The sequence below is a fragment of the Rana temporaria genome, chromosome 6 (genome assembly GCF_905171775.1).
Source record: "Rana temporaria chromosome 6, aRanTem1.1, whole genome shotgun sequence".
NCBI lineage: Eukaryota > Metazoa > Chordata > Amphibia > Anura > Ranidae > Rana > Rana temporaria.
The window spans coordinates 187394873-187416897 of NC_053494.1; the positions used below are offsets into that span (position 1 = coordinate 187394873).

Below are 22025 nucleotides of genomic sequence, written 5' to 3' on the forward strand. Positions count from 1 at the left end.
TCGTAAATCCCCCGGCGGAATTCAAATTCCGCGGCTAGGGGGAGTTTACTATTTAAATCAGGCGCGTCCCCGCGCCGATCGTACTGCGCATGCGCCGCTGGCTAAATTTACCAGCGTGCATTGCTGCAAATGACGTCGCTAGGACGTCATTGGTTTCAAAGGGAGCGTAAATTACGTCCATCTGTATTCGCGACCGACTTACGCAAACCACGTAAAAAAATTAAAACTTGGCGTGGGAACGACGGCCATACTTAACATAGGATACGCCGCATATAGCAAGGGTAACTTTCCGCCGGAAAAAGCCGAACGCAAACAACGTAAAAAAAAAGCGACGGACGGGCGTTCGTTTCTGAATCGGCGGATCTCCTCATTTGCATATTCGTCGCGTATACAAACGGAAGCGCCACCTAGCGGCCAGCGGGTGATTGCAGCCTAAGATCCGACGGTGTAAGTCACTTACACCTGTCGGATCTTAGGGAGATCTATGCGGAACCTGATTCTATGAATCAGGCGCATAGATCCGACCGTCGGATCTCAGAGATACGACGGCGTATCAGGAGATACGGCGTTGTATCTCTATCTGAATCTGCCCCCCTGTGTCTAAAACCCCTCAGCACCAATCAGTTTAGTTTTCCAAACCATCACTGCCCTGTATTGGCTCTGTGGCTCTGTACATCACAGAAGCAGGAAACAACATGCAAAAACGAAACTAGAAACTGCAGGTACATTTATATGATTGATTTTTATCTATTTTTAATCATTTTTAAAAGGAATCAGTTAACTATTATGTCTCTATACCATGTAAACAGTAATTTCAGCAAAAAAAAAAAAAAATCCTTTACAACTCCTTTAATGTGACCAGGGAGTTGTAGATATAATCGTAAAGGGGAAATAAATGTGGTGTACCTAGAATATTTAAGAACCAAAGCAGATGACTTTTTCTCACCTCCTGCGCTCTAATCGCCAGAATGATTTTTAACAATGATCATGAAATGAAAAAAACAATCATGGCAGGAAAATACATTTATGAGAAAGGCTGTGTGGTTTTCCAGTAGGTCATACTACAAAGATCAAGAAGCAGGCATGGGTGAGCGGCGGTGGATGCTGGGAGGGTTAGTTTAGGGATGGGTGAAAGGTTTGGTGAGGCAACTTTGTTGGGTGCACATTTTTAACCACTTCAGCCCCGAAAGGATTTACCCCCTTCCTGACCAGGCAATTATTTTTTTGCGATATGGCACTGCGTTACTTTAACTGACAATTGCGCGGTCGTGCGACACTGTACTCAAATAACTTTTATGTCCCCTTTTTCCCACAAATAGAGCTTTCTTTTTGTTGTATTTGATCACCTCTGCGGTTTTCATTTTTTTCGCTATAAAACAAAAAAAGCAACAATTTTGAAAAAAAACTATGGCCCAGATTCACGTCCAGCGGCGTATCTCTGCAGCGGCGTAGCGGATCCGATTTACGTTACGCCGCCGCAACTTAGACGGGCAAGTGCTGTATTCTCAAAGCACTTGCTCCGTAAGTTGCGGCGGCGTAGCGTAAATCGGCCGGCGTAAGCCCGCCTGATTCAAATTTGTATCAGGGGGGCGTGTTTTATGTAAAACTACTGTGACCCGACGTGATTGATGTTTTTGCGGAACGGCGCATGCGCCGTCCGTGGAATTTCTCAGTGTGCATTGCTCCAAAGTACGCCGCAAGGACGTCATTGGTTTCGACGTGAACGTAAATGACGTCCAGCCCCATTCACGGACGACTTACGCAATCTACGTAACTTTTTCAAAGTTTGACGTGGGAACGACGGCCATACTTAACATTGGCTGCGCCTCATATAGCAGGGGCAACTTTACGCCGGGAAAAGCCTAACGTAAACGTTGTAACTTTACTGCGTCGGCCGCGCGTATGTTCGGGAATTTGCGTATCTAGCTAATTTGCATACTCGACGCGGAATTCAACGGAAGCGCCACCTAGCGGTCAAAAAAAAAATGCAGTTAAGATCCGACGGCGTAAGAGACTTAAGCCTTTCGGATCTAATGGATATCTATGCGTAACTGATTCGAATCAGGCGCATAGATACGACGGGTCGGATTCGGACTTACGACGGCGTACATGGCGCTACGCCGTCGTAAATCCTCTGAGAATCAGGGCCTATATTTTTTACTTTTCCGCTAGCCGCCGATTACTGCCTTTGGTCAAAAAGGCAGCACAGCCTGCAATACTTACCTTCAATCCATAGAAATACCTTACAGTACTTCAATTTGTCCACAAGATGTCTGCTGGCCAGCATTCACACTGCATTCATAAAGAGAACATCAATGTTGCTCTCGGTGTCATCGGTGACCGTCAACCACTAGGTAAGATTAAGAGAGAATAACAACTATATGTCACATGACCCACCTAAAGACATTTTGAAAGGGTAATTATATAGAAAAAAGCAAACACTTGGGGACTGAGCCAGAGTTCGGATTTAAAGGATAGTTGTACTTAACGACCAGTTAAGCCTTGTAAACATGATCGGATTTTCTGCGGACAAATCGTAGGACTTTTGTCCAAAGGGCGTTGGCCGTGAACTTGTGTTGCATACAAACGGCAAAGAATTGTCGGACAATAAACACAAAACAATGTGGTTTTTCAGCTCTTTAGCGCCACCCTCTGGGCATTTCTGCTTATGTTGTGTTATGTTCAGCATTGCTTCTGAGCATGCGTGTTTGTACTTTGGAGTTTTGTCCGAAGGACTTGTATACACATGATCGGATAATCCGAAAACATACATTTATTGGCGGACAATTTTAAAGCAAGCTATCCCACAGTTGTCCACGCAAAATCCGACAACAATTGTCCGATGGAGCATACAAATGGTCAGATATTATCCGACAACAGCCTGTCGTCACACAATTCCTGTCGGATAATCCGATTGTGTGTACGGGGCCTGGACGGTCCTTAGGGTGGGCCATTCGTCTCGTTCCCCAGTGCTAAATCAACCAATCTGACATTATACAATGCTTGTGTTTTTAATCTATGTAAAATCAATTAAAATCTGTTGCTCTCCTTGCAGGTTTTGCAGCGGCTTATTAAGTCTAGAGGAAAATCCCAAAGCAAACACCTAAATGTACAGTTAGTAGCTGCTGACAAACTAGCACAGTGTCCACCAGTAAGTATTGATCTGATTATATGTTATTGGCAATATCCTTCTCCATTCCTAATCAAAGGGAGTGAGCTTTTTGACTTTCAATCAATATTCCTAAAAAAGCAAGCTATCAATTTTTAGAGACACAATAATGAGTTCAGCCTTTCCTGTTGAATATTGGTACCGTATATACTCGAGTATAAGCCGACCCAAATATAACCGGAGGTACCTAATTTTACCACAAAAAAATGGAAAAACGTATTGATTCGAGTATTAGCCTATGGTGAGAATGCAGCAGCTACTGTAAGCGGAAAAGAAGGTCAACGATGCCCATTTGCACGCCTCACTGTACCCATTGCAACCTCACTGTGCCCATTGCAACCTCACTGTGCCCATTGCAACCTCACTTTGCCCATCCTCACTGTGCCAACCTCACTGTGCCCACACAGTCGCGGTCTCCTCCTGGTACCTTCCGTGATAGGCGTTTCTCAGCAGACACAGTTCCGCCTATCACAAACTGTCAGGACCATTGACGTATCTCGGCATAGAGCCTACATATACCGTCAGAATGTTTATACTGAACTATAAAATATTATTGTATTTATGGAAATATGTAAATCTGTGCTTTGGGAGATATACAATTTTCCTACAATACAAGATATCAAAATTATTTTATCCGTGCTATTTTGAGGACAAGCAACACAACTGAATACCGTATTTTTCGGACTATAAGGCGCACCGGGTTATAAGGCGCACTATCGTTGAGCGCCTAATAACAGTTTTTTTTCCATACATAAGGCGCACCGGGTTATAAGGCGCACGTGGGTATAGAAAATGAATGAATGAATGCACACACCTCTGTCACACGCAAGAGCCAGCTCCGAAATGCCGTCGCATTCCAGTGACGTCACCGTGGCTCACGCTGCGCCCCATGCCTCGCTTTCAACAGTGTCACCGTACCAGCTAGTTTCACTGCTATACGGACGTTTCGACGTAGAGGGGCATAGGAGCATTTTACAGCTTAAATCTGGTGCGGAAAGACATTACAGTAAAGACTATTTCCATGATCTACATGCCGGATCTCTACTATTTACATGTAAGTGGATGCTGTAAACCTATCATGTATGTCTGTAATGCTCAATACAACCATACATAAGGCGCACCGCATTTTAAGGCGCACTGTCGATTTTTGAGAAAATGAAAGGATTTTAAGTGCGCCTTATAGTCCGAAAAATACGGTATTTAAAATATATATATATTTATTAACTAAAGATATAGTGCAAAAATTTAAATCAGGTACAATTCGTGATAAAACAAATAATTGATATGCTTCTACAATCAGAGATAAGTGATGGTTGAATGTTCAGATAATATTTACATTATATGACAAGGTATATTCATAGCTCTTATTTAAATCATCCTGGCGTATTTAAAACCTGGCGGCTTGTACCTTGACATTGTCTCTTCTCGATGACAAACAGATCTCTTGCTACTACTTATATATACGTGTACAGAATAAATGTTATATTGTACACAAGCTTTGCAATGCAAACAAGCTTAATTTTAAATTTAGGAAGAATTTCCTATTTTCACATACCTCATTCTAAAACCGATTTACCATCGTTGGCACTTAGCTTTTCAAAGACAAATGTAATGTGTATGTCTTTAATATTTGGAATATAATTATCTCATACTGCAGTTAGAAAATAACCAACTCCCAAATTATATTTGCCAAGTATATTTAAATGGTTTCAGTTGTGTGTATGTGAAAACCTCCAAATTACCAAAAGGTAAATATTCAAGATTATACATTACCAGTATGTAAGAGTTCTTTCTGTTTTGAGAAGTGAGAATCCTAATGAAGGACTCTCTTTGAGCCCCCTTACATCTTTGCGGTCAATCTCTGCCTTCCAGCTTCCTTCAGAGATCAGCTCCCCTCAGCCTCGCGATCCCATCAGCCATCTCAGCTCCCACAGATCTCACAGATCCTTTCCTGTCCTGTGTAATCACTTTTTATCTCCCCAAAGAAGTGGGTGTGTATTTCACTGTCACGTGACTGGCGATGTCACATGATGCTATGTTAGGTCAGCTGCCCTTAGCAACCAAGGATATGGCTATCTTGAACCATGCCAATATTAACCTGTAGGGGGCAGTGGTGTATAAGGAATTATTCCTAATGATAGGGTCGACCAGAGTTGATCATGATTTATGACCCCCTGTGACCTGAATCTTGGTATAGCATCATAAATTGTTTTATATGTCAAACAAAATGACAACAAACCCAGACATTTCAGGCAACTTCTTCTCAATTTATGATTGAGATAAGGTTTTATGGTCAGCACAGATGCTTTGGGAAGTTTCTTTGAACTAATGCCCGAATGTGATCACAGCAGTCTAATACTTTTAAGCTATTATAGGATCTTATACCTGGGACCCTAGTAATGTCTATGTATTAAACAGGTTTATACATGAATTACTAATACACATATATTGTTAAAGCATTATAAAAAAACAATACTATGTCAGATATATTATTCCACCGGGATTGTGAATGAGCCCCTTTGGTCTCATAGTACATATCAGTCATTTTTGTGTCATGCTGTGTAAGGCCTTTCATCTTGTTTATCTTTCTGGGAGTCCTAAACCTGTGATTTACACCTAAGAACAATGGGCCGAATTCAGAAAGGAATTATGACGACGACGTTGTGAGTCCAAATGTGCGCCGTCGTATCTATACGCGTATTCTGGAAATCAGATACGCCTGAATTTTGCCAAGATACGACCGACGTAAGTCTCCTACGCCGTCGTATCTTGGGTGCATATTTACGCTGGCCGCAAGGGGCGTTTCCATAAATTTACGCGTCGAATATGCAAATAGCCTAGATACGCCGATTCACGAACGTACTTGCGCCCGTCGCATTAAGCTACCTTGTTTAAGTCCGGCGTAAAGTTACCCCTGCTATATGAGGCGCAGGTAATGCAAAGGTATGGACGTCGAAACAGCCTTCGTATTTTACGTCATTTGCGTAAGTCGTACGTGAATGGGGCTGGGCGTAGGTTACGTTCACGTCGTATGAATGGAGCCGACTGCCTTGCTACTTTGAATTACGCGGGCTTACGCCGGCCCATTTACGTTACGCTGGCGTACATATGGGAGCAAGTTCTTTGTGAATACTGTACTTGCCTCTCAATGTTACGACGGCATAGCGCATATGAGATGCGCTACGCCTAACTAAAGATGCGCCGATCTCTCTGAATCTGGCCCAAAGTCTATTCATGCCTGAGAACCTATGTTTAAACTTTAACAGGGAAAAATGGCTGTCCTTCAGTTCATCATATACATGAATAGGGAACACTATGAAACATATATTATGTGCGACATTATATGTATTCTTTTAACCCCAAATGTTCTGACAGAACGTTCTCTCATCCTCGGACTCAGTTTCTCAGCAGACACTGTGTTCAGTGTTCTGACAATCAGGGACGTCTTTTCATCCTCGGACAAGAGGACATCCGTGATTGGTGGAACACTGAACACAGTGTCTGCTGGGAAACTGAGTCCGAGGATGAGAAAACGTTTGTGATAGGCGGAACTGTATCTGCTGAGAAACGACTTTTAAACAATGGACGCCCACAGCCTGTCAAAAAATTCAGGTACACTGACTCGAGTATAAGCCCAGGGGGGCATTTTCAGCCTTGAAAAAAGGGCTGAAAAACTCAGCTTATACTCGAGTATATATACGGTATATCTTTTCATCATTACATCAATGTGTTCCACTTTCTTATAAAGGCAACTTTTTTATCCAGATTGTTTTTTACAGTTTTGGGTGAACCTCAGTGGGTTAAATCCCTGTTTACCATATCAGAATGTCCAGTGGCAATACTTTCCTGCTGTAGTTTGTGTTCTCCCTTTCATGTTACCCTAACAATGTTGTCATGTTCATCAATCCAATGTAAAAATGTTAATTGCCAGCAACTATGCAATTTTAAAAGATCAGTTTTGCTTGGGGTTGATCTTTTAAGGCTGGGTTTCCTTGCATCCAATTCGCACAGCAGAAGAATGTATTGGCTCTCTATGGAGGCGGTTCACATATCTCTGCAGCAGGTCCGGTGCGTTTTGCAGGAAAAACGTATGCTTTTTTTAGTCCATTTCAGGTCCGAATTAATGCCAAAATTCGGCCTGAAATCGGACCTGAAACGGTAAACCAGCACGCACCGGACCCATACTGTGCGACGGATGTGACTCATATGTGAACCGAGCCTTAAGCCGTTGTTCATATTTGGATCCATTAACTTTTCTAATCGGTCCATCCAATAATAATATTTAACTTTTGGGTGTGTACCAGTTATGCTGATTTCACTGTCCTTTTTGATTTTTTAAAATAGAGCTATCCATGTGTTTTATCATGCATTTTGGGTGCCTTTTCTGTTGCATTGCAATACATATTTGATGAAATCATGCATTCTTACATGTATTTTGACATGCATCTTCTGTTTGCATTTTCCGAGGTGCAAGGTTAGTTCATGTATTTTATGCACAGCATTCCTTGCATGAAAACATACAGTATATTAACCACTTGCTTACTGTGCACATATACCCCCTTCCTGCCCAGACAAAATTTCAGCTTCTGCGTCGCTTTAACTGACAATTGCGTGGTCATGCGACGTGGCTCCCAAACAAAATGTACGTCCTTTTTTTCCCACAAATAGAGCTTTCTTTTGGTGGTATTTGATCGACTGTGCGGTTTTTATTTTTTGTACTATAAACAAAAAAAGAGCATCAATTTTGAAAAAAAAACTATATATATACTATAAAAGCTATAAATATGCACTGTTACTGTATAAATGTGACTGGCAGGGAAGGGGTTAACACTAAGGGGCGAAGAAGGGGTTAAATGTATAGCCTAGTGAGTGATTGTAACTGTAGGGGCAGGGGACTGACTGGGGAGGTGACCGATCTGTGTCCCTATGTACAAGGGACACAGCATTGGTCTCCCCTCCCTGACAGGACGTGGATCTCTGTGTTTACACACAGAGATCCACGGTCCTGCTCAGTTACTGGGCAATCGCGGGTGCCAGGTGGCCATCGTGGCCGCCGGGGACTTGCATCGTGTTCCCAGTAACGCGGCGGGTGCGCGTGACCCCTATTGGCTTTAAAAGACGAGGACGTCACCTGACGTCCTGTCAGAACAACTGGGCTACTATGCCGCCGTCAATTGACGGCGGCTGGTAGATAAGTGGTTAAATGTACACATAGTAATGTTTATATGCAATTTTATCGATTACAAAACTAAGTCCGCGCTAGACAAAAAAAAATTTGAAGGTCACCAGATACCAACCTAATCAATATAATTTAAAGTGCAGCGCTTATCATAAGTAAGAAAAACATACAAAACAGTCCAAAGAATATGTGATGAGAAATAGTGGTGTTTATATACCGGTAAGTAAACTAAAATTTTATAAAAAGTCCACAATTGTGCAACGAAGAAGGTGATGTGGTGATTTCACGTTGGGTACCTACCAACGCGTTTTACAAGGGTATCAGGAGCTATTCCAATGAGTGTTTGGCTTTTCATTCATTTGAAAACCAACGACTTTTGGTAAGCAACCACTTCTTACCATTACCATTTTGTGGTTGAACTGGATGGACTTGTGTCTTTTTTCAACCTGACTAACTATGTAACTAATCACTTCGCTGGCAATTCTATTGATGCATTTGCAAAATACAGCAAACAGACTTCTACAAAATGCTTCACATAAAAATGCATTGGAATGAATTGTACTACTATGGTGCTGCACAATGGCGCAGAACCTTCCATGTGTTTTTAGGTGTCATTTAAGGTTCATGCAGCTAAAGCACAGAAGACTAGATGGCCCTTTATTTTACTGCTTACATCTTATGCCCTTCAAATACTTAAAATGGTTGTAAACCCTTACATATATCCAGTGATGTGATACACAGAGATGAAAATAATCCTCCTGCATAAGTTGTATCTGTTTCTCTGCAGTCGTCTGTCCTCTACAGTTGTTCAAAGTCCAGAATTTACATAGCATTTCTCAGCTGTGAAAAGCAAGGGGCAAAGATCTGATGTCTAAGGCCTCGTACACACGATCGGAATTTCCGATAGAAAAAGTCCGACTGACTTTTTCCATTGGAAATTCCGACCGTGTCTATGCCCCATCAAAAATTCCGATGAATTCCATCGGAGATTACATAGAGAACATGTTCTCTTTTCCTCCGATGGAATTCCGTTGGAATTCCGATGTGAGTTTGGTCGGGCTAAAGCCTGATCGTGAGAACAGGGCATAACAGTGCAGATCTAAGTGAGCAGAGCTCTGAGTCTTGATTGGAGTAAAGGGACAGACCCCACTCCTCACAGTACAGGGACACGCAGAGCTGAGGATATCAGTCACAGGCTGTATGCTAGAGCTCCCTCCCCATTACATTTTTTTCTCTTGGTGGGGGACAAACCCTATCAGAAGTGACTCATGCTGATAGCAGAGGAATAAAGCAGCAGACAGAAATGGCATGCAGTGCTTTGGATCGAGGCATGTACACAGTATAGACAGATATGCTTTGTTCATACCATATTCCATGTCTGAGGTTTGCAACCATTTTAAAGAGAATCAGTCACCAGTTGTAATCATTCAAATCCCCATTCATGAATTGTTTTAATAAAGCAGCCTGATCTTTCAGAGAGTAAAAATATTATTACTTTTAATTCTCTCCCTGTCAGAGCAGAAGTGTTAAGGCCCCATACACACGGGCAGAATGTCAGAAGACATTGCCGGTTCAAAAATAACCATCGGACATTCTGCCCATGTGTATGTTGGTCTGTCCGGCAGAAGCCAGCCATTTGATCGGCTTCTGTCAGACACGAATGCTGGAAAACCAGCAGCCGACCGGCTCCCAATCAGTGCTCTGCGCCAATGACAGAGAGCGCTGATCAGAGTGTTCTGGCAGCGGGGGGCATCCCTTTGTCAGAACACAACAGCTCAGCAGTGGAGATCGCTGGACTAACCTCGCCTAGTTAGAATAGCGGCTCCAACCAGAGCTGACTGTAGTCAAACTGTAGTCGGTACCCGGCTTTAGAATGAGTGCAGGCAACAACTCCAGCAGCCGAAACAGAGCGTTGGTTATCCAGAAGGAACTCAAGATAGGTCAACCCCTATGGAGACCTTACAGCCTGACATGGGGCTGACAATTTGGCTCTGACAAGAAGAAAATATAACCAAATAATTGCACACAATACATTAAAGGTGAGGTTGCTTTGATATAACAACTCAGGAATGAAGATTTGGATTCTTCCAAATGTCCATTCTTGGCTTGCTCTGTGAAGAGTGAACTAGAGCACCATTTTTATAGTAAAAAAAAATAAAGGTCCTTCCTAAGAGCAGGCAGATCTTTTTTTCCATGTGCCTGACTTCTCTGACTTCTTGGGTAAGCCCCACCCACTTGCCTGTACCCAGTGTTCTTAATGGACAGAGTCGGCAGTTGGGCAGGGCTTAACCCAGACGTCAGGAAGATATCAGCGCATCCTCTTGTCTATGTCATGGCACTTGTTTGTAGTGGAAGTCATGAATACCCTTTGTATTTCCTTTGTTTAATAGGAAATGTTCGACGTGATCTTGGATGAGAATCAGCTAGAAGATGCCTGTGAGCATTTAGCAGAGTATTTAGAAGCATACTGGCGAGCTACCCATACCACGAGCAGTACTCCCATGACACCCCTTCTGGGAAGAAATCTAGGATCGACTGCACTTACATCAATACAGGTAACAAGGTTAAAGTGGAATTTACAAATGACTACTTGATAAAAAATAATAATCTTTAGCAAGGAAAGATTGCGTTAATTATGCTAACAAATAGTGTGTGATTGCCTCCAGCATTGTTCCTGTTTCTTCTTGCTGGTGGCTGCCATTTTGCTGAAGCCCAGAGCTCCTGAGCAGCTGTAAATCTATAGTATATGGGGCCTTCTGGGCCTCTCCCACAGCTCTGCTATCTGCACAGACTATGTACAGTCCAGTGATGATGTCACTGCTAGTTTTACAAGTAATACTTGGGTTTACAAAGCCATTTTGTGTACACAAAGTGGGTTTATATTACATACCTCTCAACTTTTTGAGATGGGAATGAGGGACACCTATAAGAAAAATTATGTAGGCATAGGAGACACACTCTGCCACACCCCTTTAAAGGAGGATTGCATACAAAAAGAAATTAAACCCACAGGTGCTTTTTACCACTACTACTCCTTTATACTGGCTTTTTACATTTACAAATGCAGCAATTAAAAATTTGAATGAAGGGTTTACTGCAGGAAAACACATTTTGAAAGATGAATAGTGCATTTTATACACAACTCTGTAGACCAGACCAAAATGAGGGACACATGAGGAGGAAAGAGTGACAGAAGGACTTGGTTCCAAATCAGGGACAGTCCCTTTAAAATCAGGGACAGTTGGGAGCTATGATATTTGCTGCTTTTGAGCAATTTATTTAACTGAAAGTTTGTGTGCCCAGAGTTCAGCTATGACTGTTGGTAGGGGTATCCACTTTTAAGGAGCAGCTGAATTCTAAAGAAGAATTCCAGATATTGATATTTTATGCATGGTTACATTGATCCAGCTTGGATCTGTGTAACTATTGTAAGGGGTTAGCTCGGTAGCGGGGTGTGTGACCCCTTGGATGGGTTCACTACACACTGAATTTATACAGACAGGCAGTCGAAGACGGTTGAAAACAAAGATTTTGGTTTATTATTCCATCTTGCTGGAAACAAGTGCAAGCATACAAACAGCATAAACAAAATCAAACATAAAATAAACCCTGGCCACTTGGGGCGTCTATCTTCACCACACAGGAACCTATCTATGGAGTCTGGCACAGCCTAGTGCTGGGCAGACACTGCTGGTCATACAGCAGAAAAAAACATAGGGCAAGATTCACAAAGAGATACGACGGTGTATCTCCTGATACGCCGTCGTATCTCTGACTTACACTGGTCTTATCTATGCGCCTGATTCATAGAATCAGTTACGCATAGATATGGCTAAGATCCGACAGGTGTAACTGTGTTACACCGTCGAATCTTATTTGTAATTTAAAAATGGCGCGGGGGCGTTCCCGCTGATTTACGTTGACTAATATGTAAATCAGCGAGATACGCGAATTCACGAACGTACGCGGACCCGACGCAGTGTTGTTACGACGTTTCCGTAGCGGATTTCCCGGCGTATACTTACCCCTGCCTCTATGAGGCGCAGCCAATGTTAAGTATAGCCGTCGTTCCTGCGTCGCTTTTGAATTTTTTTACTTTGTTTGCGTAAATCGTTCTGTAATACGGATGGACGTCGTTTACGTAAGCGTCAAAACCACTGACGTCCTAGTGACGTCAGTGGGAGCAATGCACGCCGGGTAAATTCATGGCCTGCGCATGCTCATTTAAATCGACGCGGGGACGCGCCTGATTTAAATAGTACACTCCCCCTAGCCGCGGAATTTGAATTCCGCCGGGGGATTTTCGATACGCCGCCGCAAGTTTGGAGGTAAGTGGTTTGTGAATTACCCACTTGCCTCTCAAACTTGCGGCAGTGTATCTTAAATCAGATAGATCACGCGGATCTAAAGATCCGCTGATCTACGTGAATCTGGCCCATAGTCTTTTGATTTTTATCACACATAAAAATAAATCCTCTCCTCACCTTCTCAGAAGACTTTCAGTACACTGCTCTCCCTACTCACAAAGCCTCAGGGTGCAGCAAATCAGTGGTAATCCTCTGGATTACTTATAGAGGCCTTAATTGCCATATTCTGAACAGCTGAAGTTTTCCAACGCCCTTAGACCTTTCCTGGCTACTTTTGCAGCCGACGCCTAATAACAATTGGCGTATTGTCTAAACAAGGCAGAAATGTATGTCCCGTCTGTGACAACACCCACAGATTTACCTGACTTCCTGACACACTATGTATATACCATACTATGTATATACCATATTGATGCCCCTGAAAGCTGTAAATCACTGACGTAGACACTCCCAAGTTGCTGCCCTTCTGCATTCTGAATATAGGAGGACAGGCACCATTCAAAGAATGCTTTACATTTTCTGGATGATTGCAAAGTGTTCTCTGGATGATGTGGAGAGGTGGGGTGGTGACATCATGCTCTTCACCTCATCCAATCAGAAAATGCTTAGCATTCATACTGAAGCTCCAGGGCCAGTGGCCGACTTGTGTTCAGAATGCAGCAGGGCAGCCATTCAACACAAGAGTAGTGGTGTCTACATCAGTGACTTCCAGCTTCCAGGGGCGTGGGCAAGGTATAGTATATACATAGTTACATTGGACCAATGTAACTATGTGTACAATTCTTCTTTAACGTGTACCATTACAAAAATGTAGAAGAATATTGCCACATAACTGCAGTCACCATAATGACCCAGTGCAAACCATGAGCACTTAGATTGGCCTTAAAGGATAAGTTCACCTATGGAAACATAACATGTTACGCATTTGTAGGGTGGAACATGTTACATGTTCCCACTCCTGTGTTTCCCCAACCCCCTGAACTGGTGAAAGCAAGCCAGGGATCTTCACTCCACCTGCCTGGCCATGCCATACATTCACAGAGTTCTGTGAACGGGAAATTACAAGTACCAACAGGCTTGTAGTTCTAATTGCCTTGTAGTTCTCAATGAACTACCAGGGTGCTGTTGAGCGCTCTAGGTAGTTCATTATCTCTTCCTGTCAGTGTTTAACTGCTTGCCCGAATGAGGTACGAGCAGACCGATACACTGACAAGTCTGCAGGCTTTCCAGGCTCCTAGTAAAAAATGAAAAAATGCCAAAAAAAAAATTATACCCACAAAAACATGTGTATTTCTTTCTTTCTTTTTTTTTTTTTTTTAAAAGTGAACGTATCCTTTACAAGAGAAGTATGGGTTTCTGAAAAAAATAAAAATGTATACTCACCTATGCTGCATCTGCCCCGCCAGCTCTGTATTGAGAACTGAGTGATCAGACACTGCTGATCGCTCAGTTCTCCCCCTCCGCTCTGAGCAGAGAGATATGGCTCAGTCTCTGGCTCTCTGCTCTGCCCCTCCAGGAATCACTGGAGCGCTTGGCTGTGGTGGGGGTGGGAGGGTCTGGCTCAGGCTCTCAGGGGCTCACTGAGAGGATGAGCAAGGTGCTGGTCCTGGGTGGATCCCAACCATATAGTTGGGATCTTTTGAGAGCTAGGACCAGCTCTGTAACATCAGCCGACAAGCGGGCTTCAGCCAGCTGTTGGCTGAAAACAGTTCACAGGAGTGTAGAACTAACTGCACTCTTTTGATCCATAGGAGAAGTATAGCCAAAAAAGCTTTGGCTATACTTCTCCTTTAAGGAGCTCTTCACCCTGAATTTGATCTGCAAGGACTGTCTTTCTTGTACTAAGAGTAGGCACATCCTCATCCCAAATCATGCAGTGCTCTCTGTACGTTTCAGCATTCTTCCCCAATCTTCTTACTGTAATTAGCAGGAGTAGCTTTCAGTTTAATAAAATGGTACAAGACATCATTTTTAAATCAAAATAAAAATTGAAATTGTTCAAATCCCCCAATATTTATACTGAAACTTACAGCAGCATACAACAACTTTCCTACAAACCAGTTCTACTGTGAAATGCCAGATTTCCAGTCACGGCCAATGTATGAAATAACACAAAGAAAAGAGTGTAAGCCACCCTAGAGTAATCCCATTTATTAAACTTTGCTAAAAGTAGACAGAACTCGATGCACTCATATTATACCATAAAGGATGGGGTATGTATCATAAGAGCCGTTCCTCCACAATGGCCGCTGTAAGATTTAATGGCAGATGGCATCTAGTGAACCTTACGGACAGCTAGGGTACCCCAGGAGCAGCTGGCACTGCGCTCTGTTACGAACCTCAGCAACACCAGGAAGCGGGCAACTAGGTGAAAACGTGCATCGCTGTGTTTTTCGGAGGTGTGGCCTCCTTTGTCAAAGACAGAAGTATAGTTGTGAATGACTTTTACATCCAAGAACTAAGGGATCACATGAAGATCTTTGCATTGATTATTTTTTCTTAAGTATGACAGTAGCTTATTTTGCTTTGGAGTTTTGTAATTTCTTTTAGTTTTTTAGTGTAGCATGACCTTAAAGGGGTTGTAAAGCTTTGCGTTTTTTCACCTTAATGCATTTAGTGCCAAACGAGTTGCATAGTGGAGGTAAATACGACATGTTTGTTGTTTTTTTTTTTTTATCAAACCTTTAGTACCCCTTTAACTAAATTGCACTAAATGTAAAATAACTGCAACCAAAATATGTAAACACAGATATTAATTGCAGAAAAACTCATATCGGGGGGGGTGTTTGAACTAGAAATTCTGCTACCGTGTGTCCTTGGGAATTTGAAATGCATTCTAACACTTTGCTTGTTCTTTGGGGTATTGCAGAGTCAGCGCATGAGAAACACGAACCATTCAACTGAAAATTCCCCAATCGAAAGACGAAGTTTAATGACTTCGGACGAAAACTACCACAGCGAAAGAGCTCGGAAAAGCAGAAACCGCTTGTCTTCCAGTTCCCAGCATAGTCGCGACCATTACCCACTTGTGGAAGAAGAATACTCTGACTCCTACCAGGACACTTATAAACCTCACCGGAACCGCGGCTCTCCTGGAGGATATAGCCATGATTCCAGGCACAGGCTTTGAGATTTTTCTTCCCTTTTTATTTCTTTACAAAATTTTTCTTCTTTTTTTATTTTTATTTGGAACTTGACAAAATGTAGTTGGTCGCTGACCAATTTGCTACCTAGCAATCAAACAATTGCATTGTTTGCTGAGGTTTAGCAGGCCTGACGGGCAACAAAAAGGTCATGTGACTTGCAGAAACATGAAGTAGCTAGAAATTACAGACCACTTTATTTTGCCAGCTGTAGGAGTGTCACTTGATGCTGTATCACAGGCAAAATACCATATTCATAGAAGTATATACGTGTAGGTAGAGATTTATTGTGCCCTATCCACAGGTCTTTTACTTTGACATTACTATTAGAGCAGTATGTGTTTACATGGTGTATTGCACACATCCATTTGTAACCTAGGGCAACAGTTCTCTGCCTTAATTCTCAAAGCTCAGGGCAGTTAGATGCTTGTTGGGTCTCCTCACATGAGCAGACAAAGTCGGCCTTGTAGTACAAGAAAGTCCCTCAGAGTGACCAAATCACAAATATAGGACCTACGGACAACTTTAAAAACGTAGCGGACTGTCCTAACCGTTTACCATGTGGTGGCCACTTTCCAGGTTTGCCCTTATTACTAGGTCACTTTGTGTAAATTCAGTTGTGTACCTTAAAAGCCACATTTAACAAGTTCCCTCTCGGCCTAGAAGAAGGCATGCCCTCGTGACTAGAAACAGGGCCTACTAATAGTATAAATTGCATTATGTGCCCAGTAGGGCAATTTTACTGTGCCACCTAAGTAACTACAGAGTAGTTCATACCATTCTGTAGAATTCAAATAATACATATAGTGTATAAAAGGCGGCTATTTGTAGCGAAACCTTAGTTTTCTATTGTTCTCCCTGTAGACCCACTTAACAATAGATATGAAAATCGATGACGTAAGGGGCAATTTATCATTAGCTCCTTAGGGGCCTGTGTTGGCAGTCTTTTTGTTCACTTCAAGTCAGTTTTTCATTTTAATACAAGTCTATGTGAATGCAGAAACAGGTCAGAAGGAGGTTAACTGCAGATCCAGTGCACCTGTCAATGAATTCTAAATAATCTCCGAAACTAGTGTCAAACTGATGTCATTGATACAAGCCCAAAGCCTGTTAACCTAGGCCCTAAATCTTACTATACTTGGTTGCAGTCTCAGTTGCCATAGGATAAATACAGGCCTGAAAATGGCAAAGCCTTATTTAATTTAAGCACTTCAGCCCTGGAAGAATTGACTGCTGAATGACCAGGCATTTTTTTTCGGTTTGGCATTGCTTCGCTTTAACTGACAATTGCGTGGCGTTGTCCAAACAAAATTGACGTCCTTTTTTCCCCATAAATAGAGCTTTCTTTTGGTGGTATTTGATCACCTCTGCGTTTTTTATTTTTTGCACTATACACAAAAAAAGAACGACAATTTTGAAAAAAAAGCAATATTTTTTAAATATCCCCCAAAAATATATACATAAAAAAAAAATGTCCTCAGTTTAGGCCGGTATGTATTCTTCTACATATTTTTGGTAAAAAAATAGAAATAAGCGTATATTTATTGGTTTGTGAAAAAGTTATAGCGTCTACAAAATAGGGCATAGTTTTATGGCATTTTTATTTATGCTTTACTAGTAATGGCGGCGATCAGCGGACTCATCGGACACTTTTGACGCTATTTGGGACCATTGTCAATTATACAGCGATCAGTGCTATAAAAATGCACTGGTTACTGTGTAAATGACACTGGCAGAGAAAGGAGTAAACCACTAGGGGGCTAGGAAGGGGTTCAGTGTGTCCTAGGGAGTAATTCTAACTGTGAGGGGGCTGGGCTACGAGTGACACGACATTGATCACTGCTCTCGATTACAGGGATCAGTAGATCAGTGTCCTGTCACTAGGCAGAACAGGGAAATGCCTTGTTTACAAAGGCATCCCCCCATTCTGCCTCTCCGTGACACGATCGTGGGACACCGGCGGAGATACCTGTACGTTGCTTTGCCTGCCCGTGCCATTCTGCCGACATATATCTATGCGAGGTAGTCGGCAATTGGTTAAAAGCAGTCAAAACTGTCACTGCACTGGGGAATGGTGATGCCACAGTGATGTTTCCAATTCCTAGAGAATCAACAGGGAGATTCAACAGGGAGATTCTTCTGGAGAGTCTTCTGGACAGCCGCACTCCGAATAAAATTGCCTTTATTGTAAAATCCAACACAGCACACCGGTCAAGCTGACACGTTTCATACTATACTAGTGTTTAGTCATAGCTAGAGAATCAAGAGGCCAGATCTTGGTTAACAATATCACAGTGTCCCATCCGCCAATTGACATCACAATTTACCTTTTTCAGAGTAGTCCATTCACAATATCCCTGCTTTTAATGGTTCCTATAGGCTTCAACAAAGTATGTCTGGAGTTGCAGGTAGACCTGCACTAGCTAGATACTGCCACAGTGACAAGTTATCATTAGGTACCAATGCAGCCTAACCGTATCCATGTCAGGACACTCCATAAGCTCAAACTGCCTTGATTTCTTGATAATCTGAATGGGGAACTTGTGCTTTAGGCTACAGGTCAAGGCACGTATAGGTACAATTTCCTACACCGGGAAATTCCAAATGAACAGTTCCAGTTGGAACCAATATATAAGCCAATTCCTGTTGGAATTTGGGTAAATTGACTGGAAAGTCTACTTGAGCATGTTGCATTCACTTTAAAATAATAACCTGGACAGGAATATGGGTGGGGGGTATAGAAAAGAGGATGTTTAATTGTTTAATACAAAAAAAAACAAAAAAACTATACATTTATTTTTACTATAGAGTATAAATGCAGATTTCATAATTCTATGCTAGAAAGATGGTGTCACAATCTGGAAAAATAACAAAACAACTTTTACACATAGAAGAGGATGTCATTTAAAATTTTACAAAATTTGTTACACAAATGCTCAGATGTTGGATGTTTGTGTGTTTCTCTTTCAATAATTTTTATTGAAATTTTCAAGATAATTGAAGGGTAGAAAAATATAACATCATGACAAATGTTTGTGTGTTTCGATGAGGGCTCATACCTCTGTAGCTTTGGAGTAGACATTGGTAAAGTTAGCTAGTGCAATAACTCAAAGTAGCCAGTAAGAATAAATCAGTCATTACTATGACAATAAGCTGAAATCTGATTGGTTGCCACGCCTCTTTGCACTGCTTTACAGATTACAGGTGACTTTCAATCAAAACTGTTTTTTTTTTAAAGTTAGGGTGAACATTGAACTGTTGAGTCATGCACTGGCTTCTTGTATCTCTCATGCCTTGTACACACGAGCAGAATTTCCGATGAAAAAAGTCAGACGGAAGCTTTTCATCGGATATTCCGTCTGTGTGTATGCCCCATCGGACTTTTTCCGTCTGAAATTTCGGTTCTCAATTTTTTAGATGAATTTTTTTTTAGCTGAATTTCTGTTCGTCATGATGCAATTCCAACGGACTAAAAATCATGCATGCTCAAAATCAATTTGACGCATTCTCTGAAGCATTGAACTTCATCTTATCATCGTGTTTTACATCACTGCTTTCTTGACGGTCGGAATTTGGTGTGACTATGTGTATGGCCTCGTACACACGACCGAGTTTCTCGGCAAAAACCAGCAAGAAACTTGCTGGGAAATATTTTTTTGCCGAGGAAACCGGTCGTGTGTACATTTTCGTTGAGGAAACTGTCAATCTCGACGAGCCAAAAAGAGAGCATGTTCTCTATTTCCTTGACGGGAATGGAGAAAATTGACTTGTCGAGTTCCTCAACAGCCTAACAAGGAACTCGACGAGGAAAACGGTGTGTTTCGCCCGTCGAGTTCCTCGGTCGTGTGTACGAGGCTTATGAAAGACAGCTTGAGCGGAATTCCGTCGGAACTCTGTCGGAAAAACCGTCTGAGTTTATCCCGATGGGAAAACCGGTCATGTGTACAGGGCATTAGAGATTCCAACAGCCACATTCTGAGCTAGATTTTCTGTCTTGGTACCTTCTTTGTGTGGAATCTCAGTCCTGCCGAATCCTCCCTAATTCTTCTAGCATACAAAGGCTGCATTAAAAGGGTTGTGAACACAGCTGCCGAAATGTTTTTTAAGAGATAAAAGAAGAAGGAGAGTAGTTCAGCTTTCGTGCAGCTTTCCAAAATTGGGTGGACTGAAGCCCCCAGAAAAGCCTTTTATAACAATAATGGTGAATGTCTTGGTGACATATCATGTACAGGCCCATACACACGATCTGACTTTTTGACAACAAATGTCCGACGGACCTGTTTGATTGGACAATCCAACCGTGTGTATGCTCCATCGGACAAATGTTTTCACTTTTTCATCGGACATATGTTCGCTGTGAAAACAGACAAACTTTCCAGCACCAAATGTCCTACGTTGGCTAATCCGATCTTGTGTACACAAGTCTATCGGACTTAAGTCCAAAGTACAAACATGCATGCTCAGAACCAATGCTAAAGATCAGACAACAATAGAAGAAGTTGCCAAAAGGGTGGCGGTAAAGAGCTGAAAAACCATGTGATTTGGTGAAAGTTGGCTGAAAAATTCCTGCCATGTGTATGCATATCAAGTTCACGGCCAAAGCCCATTCGGAGCAAAATCCATGGAAAAGTCAGATGGAAGTCCGATCGTGTGTATGAGGCTTTAGAAGACTTTGGTTTGACGTTATACTCCTGGTTTATTTTGTATCTAGATAGAAATGGTAGAAGGTCTCCACATTTAACATCACAGGAAGCTGAGAGCCATGAGTCTCCGGTGACATGGATTGGAGACCACCAATTTAAAGGATACTGGCCGCTATGGACAACTCAGCCTCAATTTAGGGCTCGAAGAACCAAGACAGTGAAACAACCCGTATTTGCTGATTCAGAAAATGTATGTTTACTATTCCTAAGTGCAAAAAAAAATATTTTTCACTGATTATGTATTTTATCATCTGGAAGAATCAAAATATCAGGAAAGCACCAAGGCTATAATTAGCCAGGTATTCAGGGATCCCGAATAATTAACTTTAGTTGTGTTTCTCAGCAAATGCCAACCCCAGCTGGCTTGAAGGACAGGAGCTCCACATTAAATTACACCTAGGGCCTATACTGTATAATACTCGGCAGCCAGATGTTTGGTAGAAAGCAGACTGTAAATTTCCTAGGAAGTAGCAACATTGTTGTGTGTTTTAATGCCCATAAACATAGGTAGTACACAGCATGTGGTTAATGCGCTATAGGATGTGTGTTCATTCACTTTTATGGCACCCCAGTGTGTATAGACATTTAAGATAAAAGCACCTGACTCTCAGTGCACACCAACGCATGCAGTAAAAGATTGCCTTGAGGTGCACTGGAAAAAAATATTCTGGGGCATTCCTTAGGTCTTTGTATGCATGTTGAGGGCCCATAGAAAAATAATAGGACTGTGGTGGAAAATGCATGCACAAGTTTTAAAGTGGTTGTAAACCGTAAAAAAAAAAAAAAAAAAAGACATTGCAAGACAAAGGCATAACAAGCTAGTATGCATAGCATACTAGCTCATTATGTATTACTTACCTTAGATCAAAGCCTCCGCAGCCGTCCTCGGCCCCCCTCTGGCCGCGGACATCTCTCCCAGAGCCTACTTCCGGGTATCACGGCTCCAGCGCTGTTATTGGCCGGAGACACAATGACTTTACTCCCATGCATGCACGTGGGAGCCGCCGGTAATGGCACATCTAACAACGTGCTATTGCTTCAGTGCGCATGTGCTGATCACTTCGGCACATGCAGACACCTTAGATATCCTTGGTAGCTACAGGTAAGCCTTAATATAGGCTTACCTGTAGCATAACGTTCTAAAAATGGGTTTACAACCACTTTAAATGGGCCCTAAAGGCTTGCTTTAGAGTTGGCTTATTCAGTATGGCTAAACTCGCTGTTCAAAGTGCAGTAACCATTAGCACTGTGCTGTGTTGGATTGCCTGTATTGTGGTTTTGACAGCAGTTGTTACATATAGCAATAGAGAAAGGCCTATAGACGTCTTGGCTTCTATGGGCTGTTGGACATATATATATTACCAAAGGCACATAGGGCCAGATCCACATACATTATGATCGGCGCAGCGTATCAGAGATGCACTACGCCGCCGTACCTTACCTGGCGTATATTCAAATCCTCAC

The 22025-nt window shown here is 42.2% G+C and overlaps 1 protein-coding gene across 3 annotated transcripts in view; it reads left to right on the forward strand.

The window, feature by feature from the left end:
* The window catches only part of CACNB4 (calcium voltage-gated channel auxiliary subunit beta 4), a 197798-nt gene extending 180661 nt beyond the window's left edge, over positions 1 to 17137 (forward strand). For all 3 annotated transcript variants that reach the window (XM_040357965.1, XM_040357966.1, XM_040357967.1), the window contains 3 exons: positions 3056 to 3151; positions 10739 to 10903; positions 15585 to 17137. In XM_040357965.1, coding sequence (XP_040213899.1) covers positions 3056 to 3151; positions 10739 to 10903; positions 15585 to 15845 — 522 coding nt within the window. In that variant the 3' untranslated portion in view covers positions 15846 to 17137. The remainder of the gene's footprint in view (positions 1 to 3055; positions 3152 to 10738; positions 10904 to 15584) is intronic.
* The last annotated feature ends 4888 nt before the right edge of the window (positions 17138 to 22025 follow it).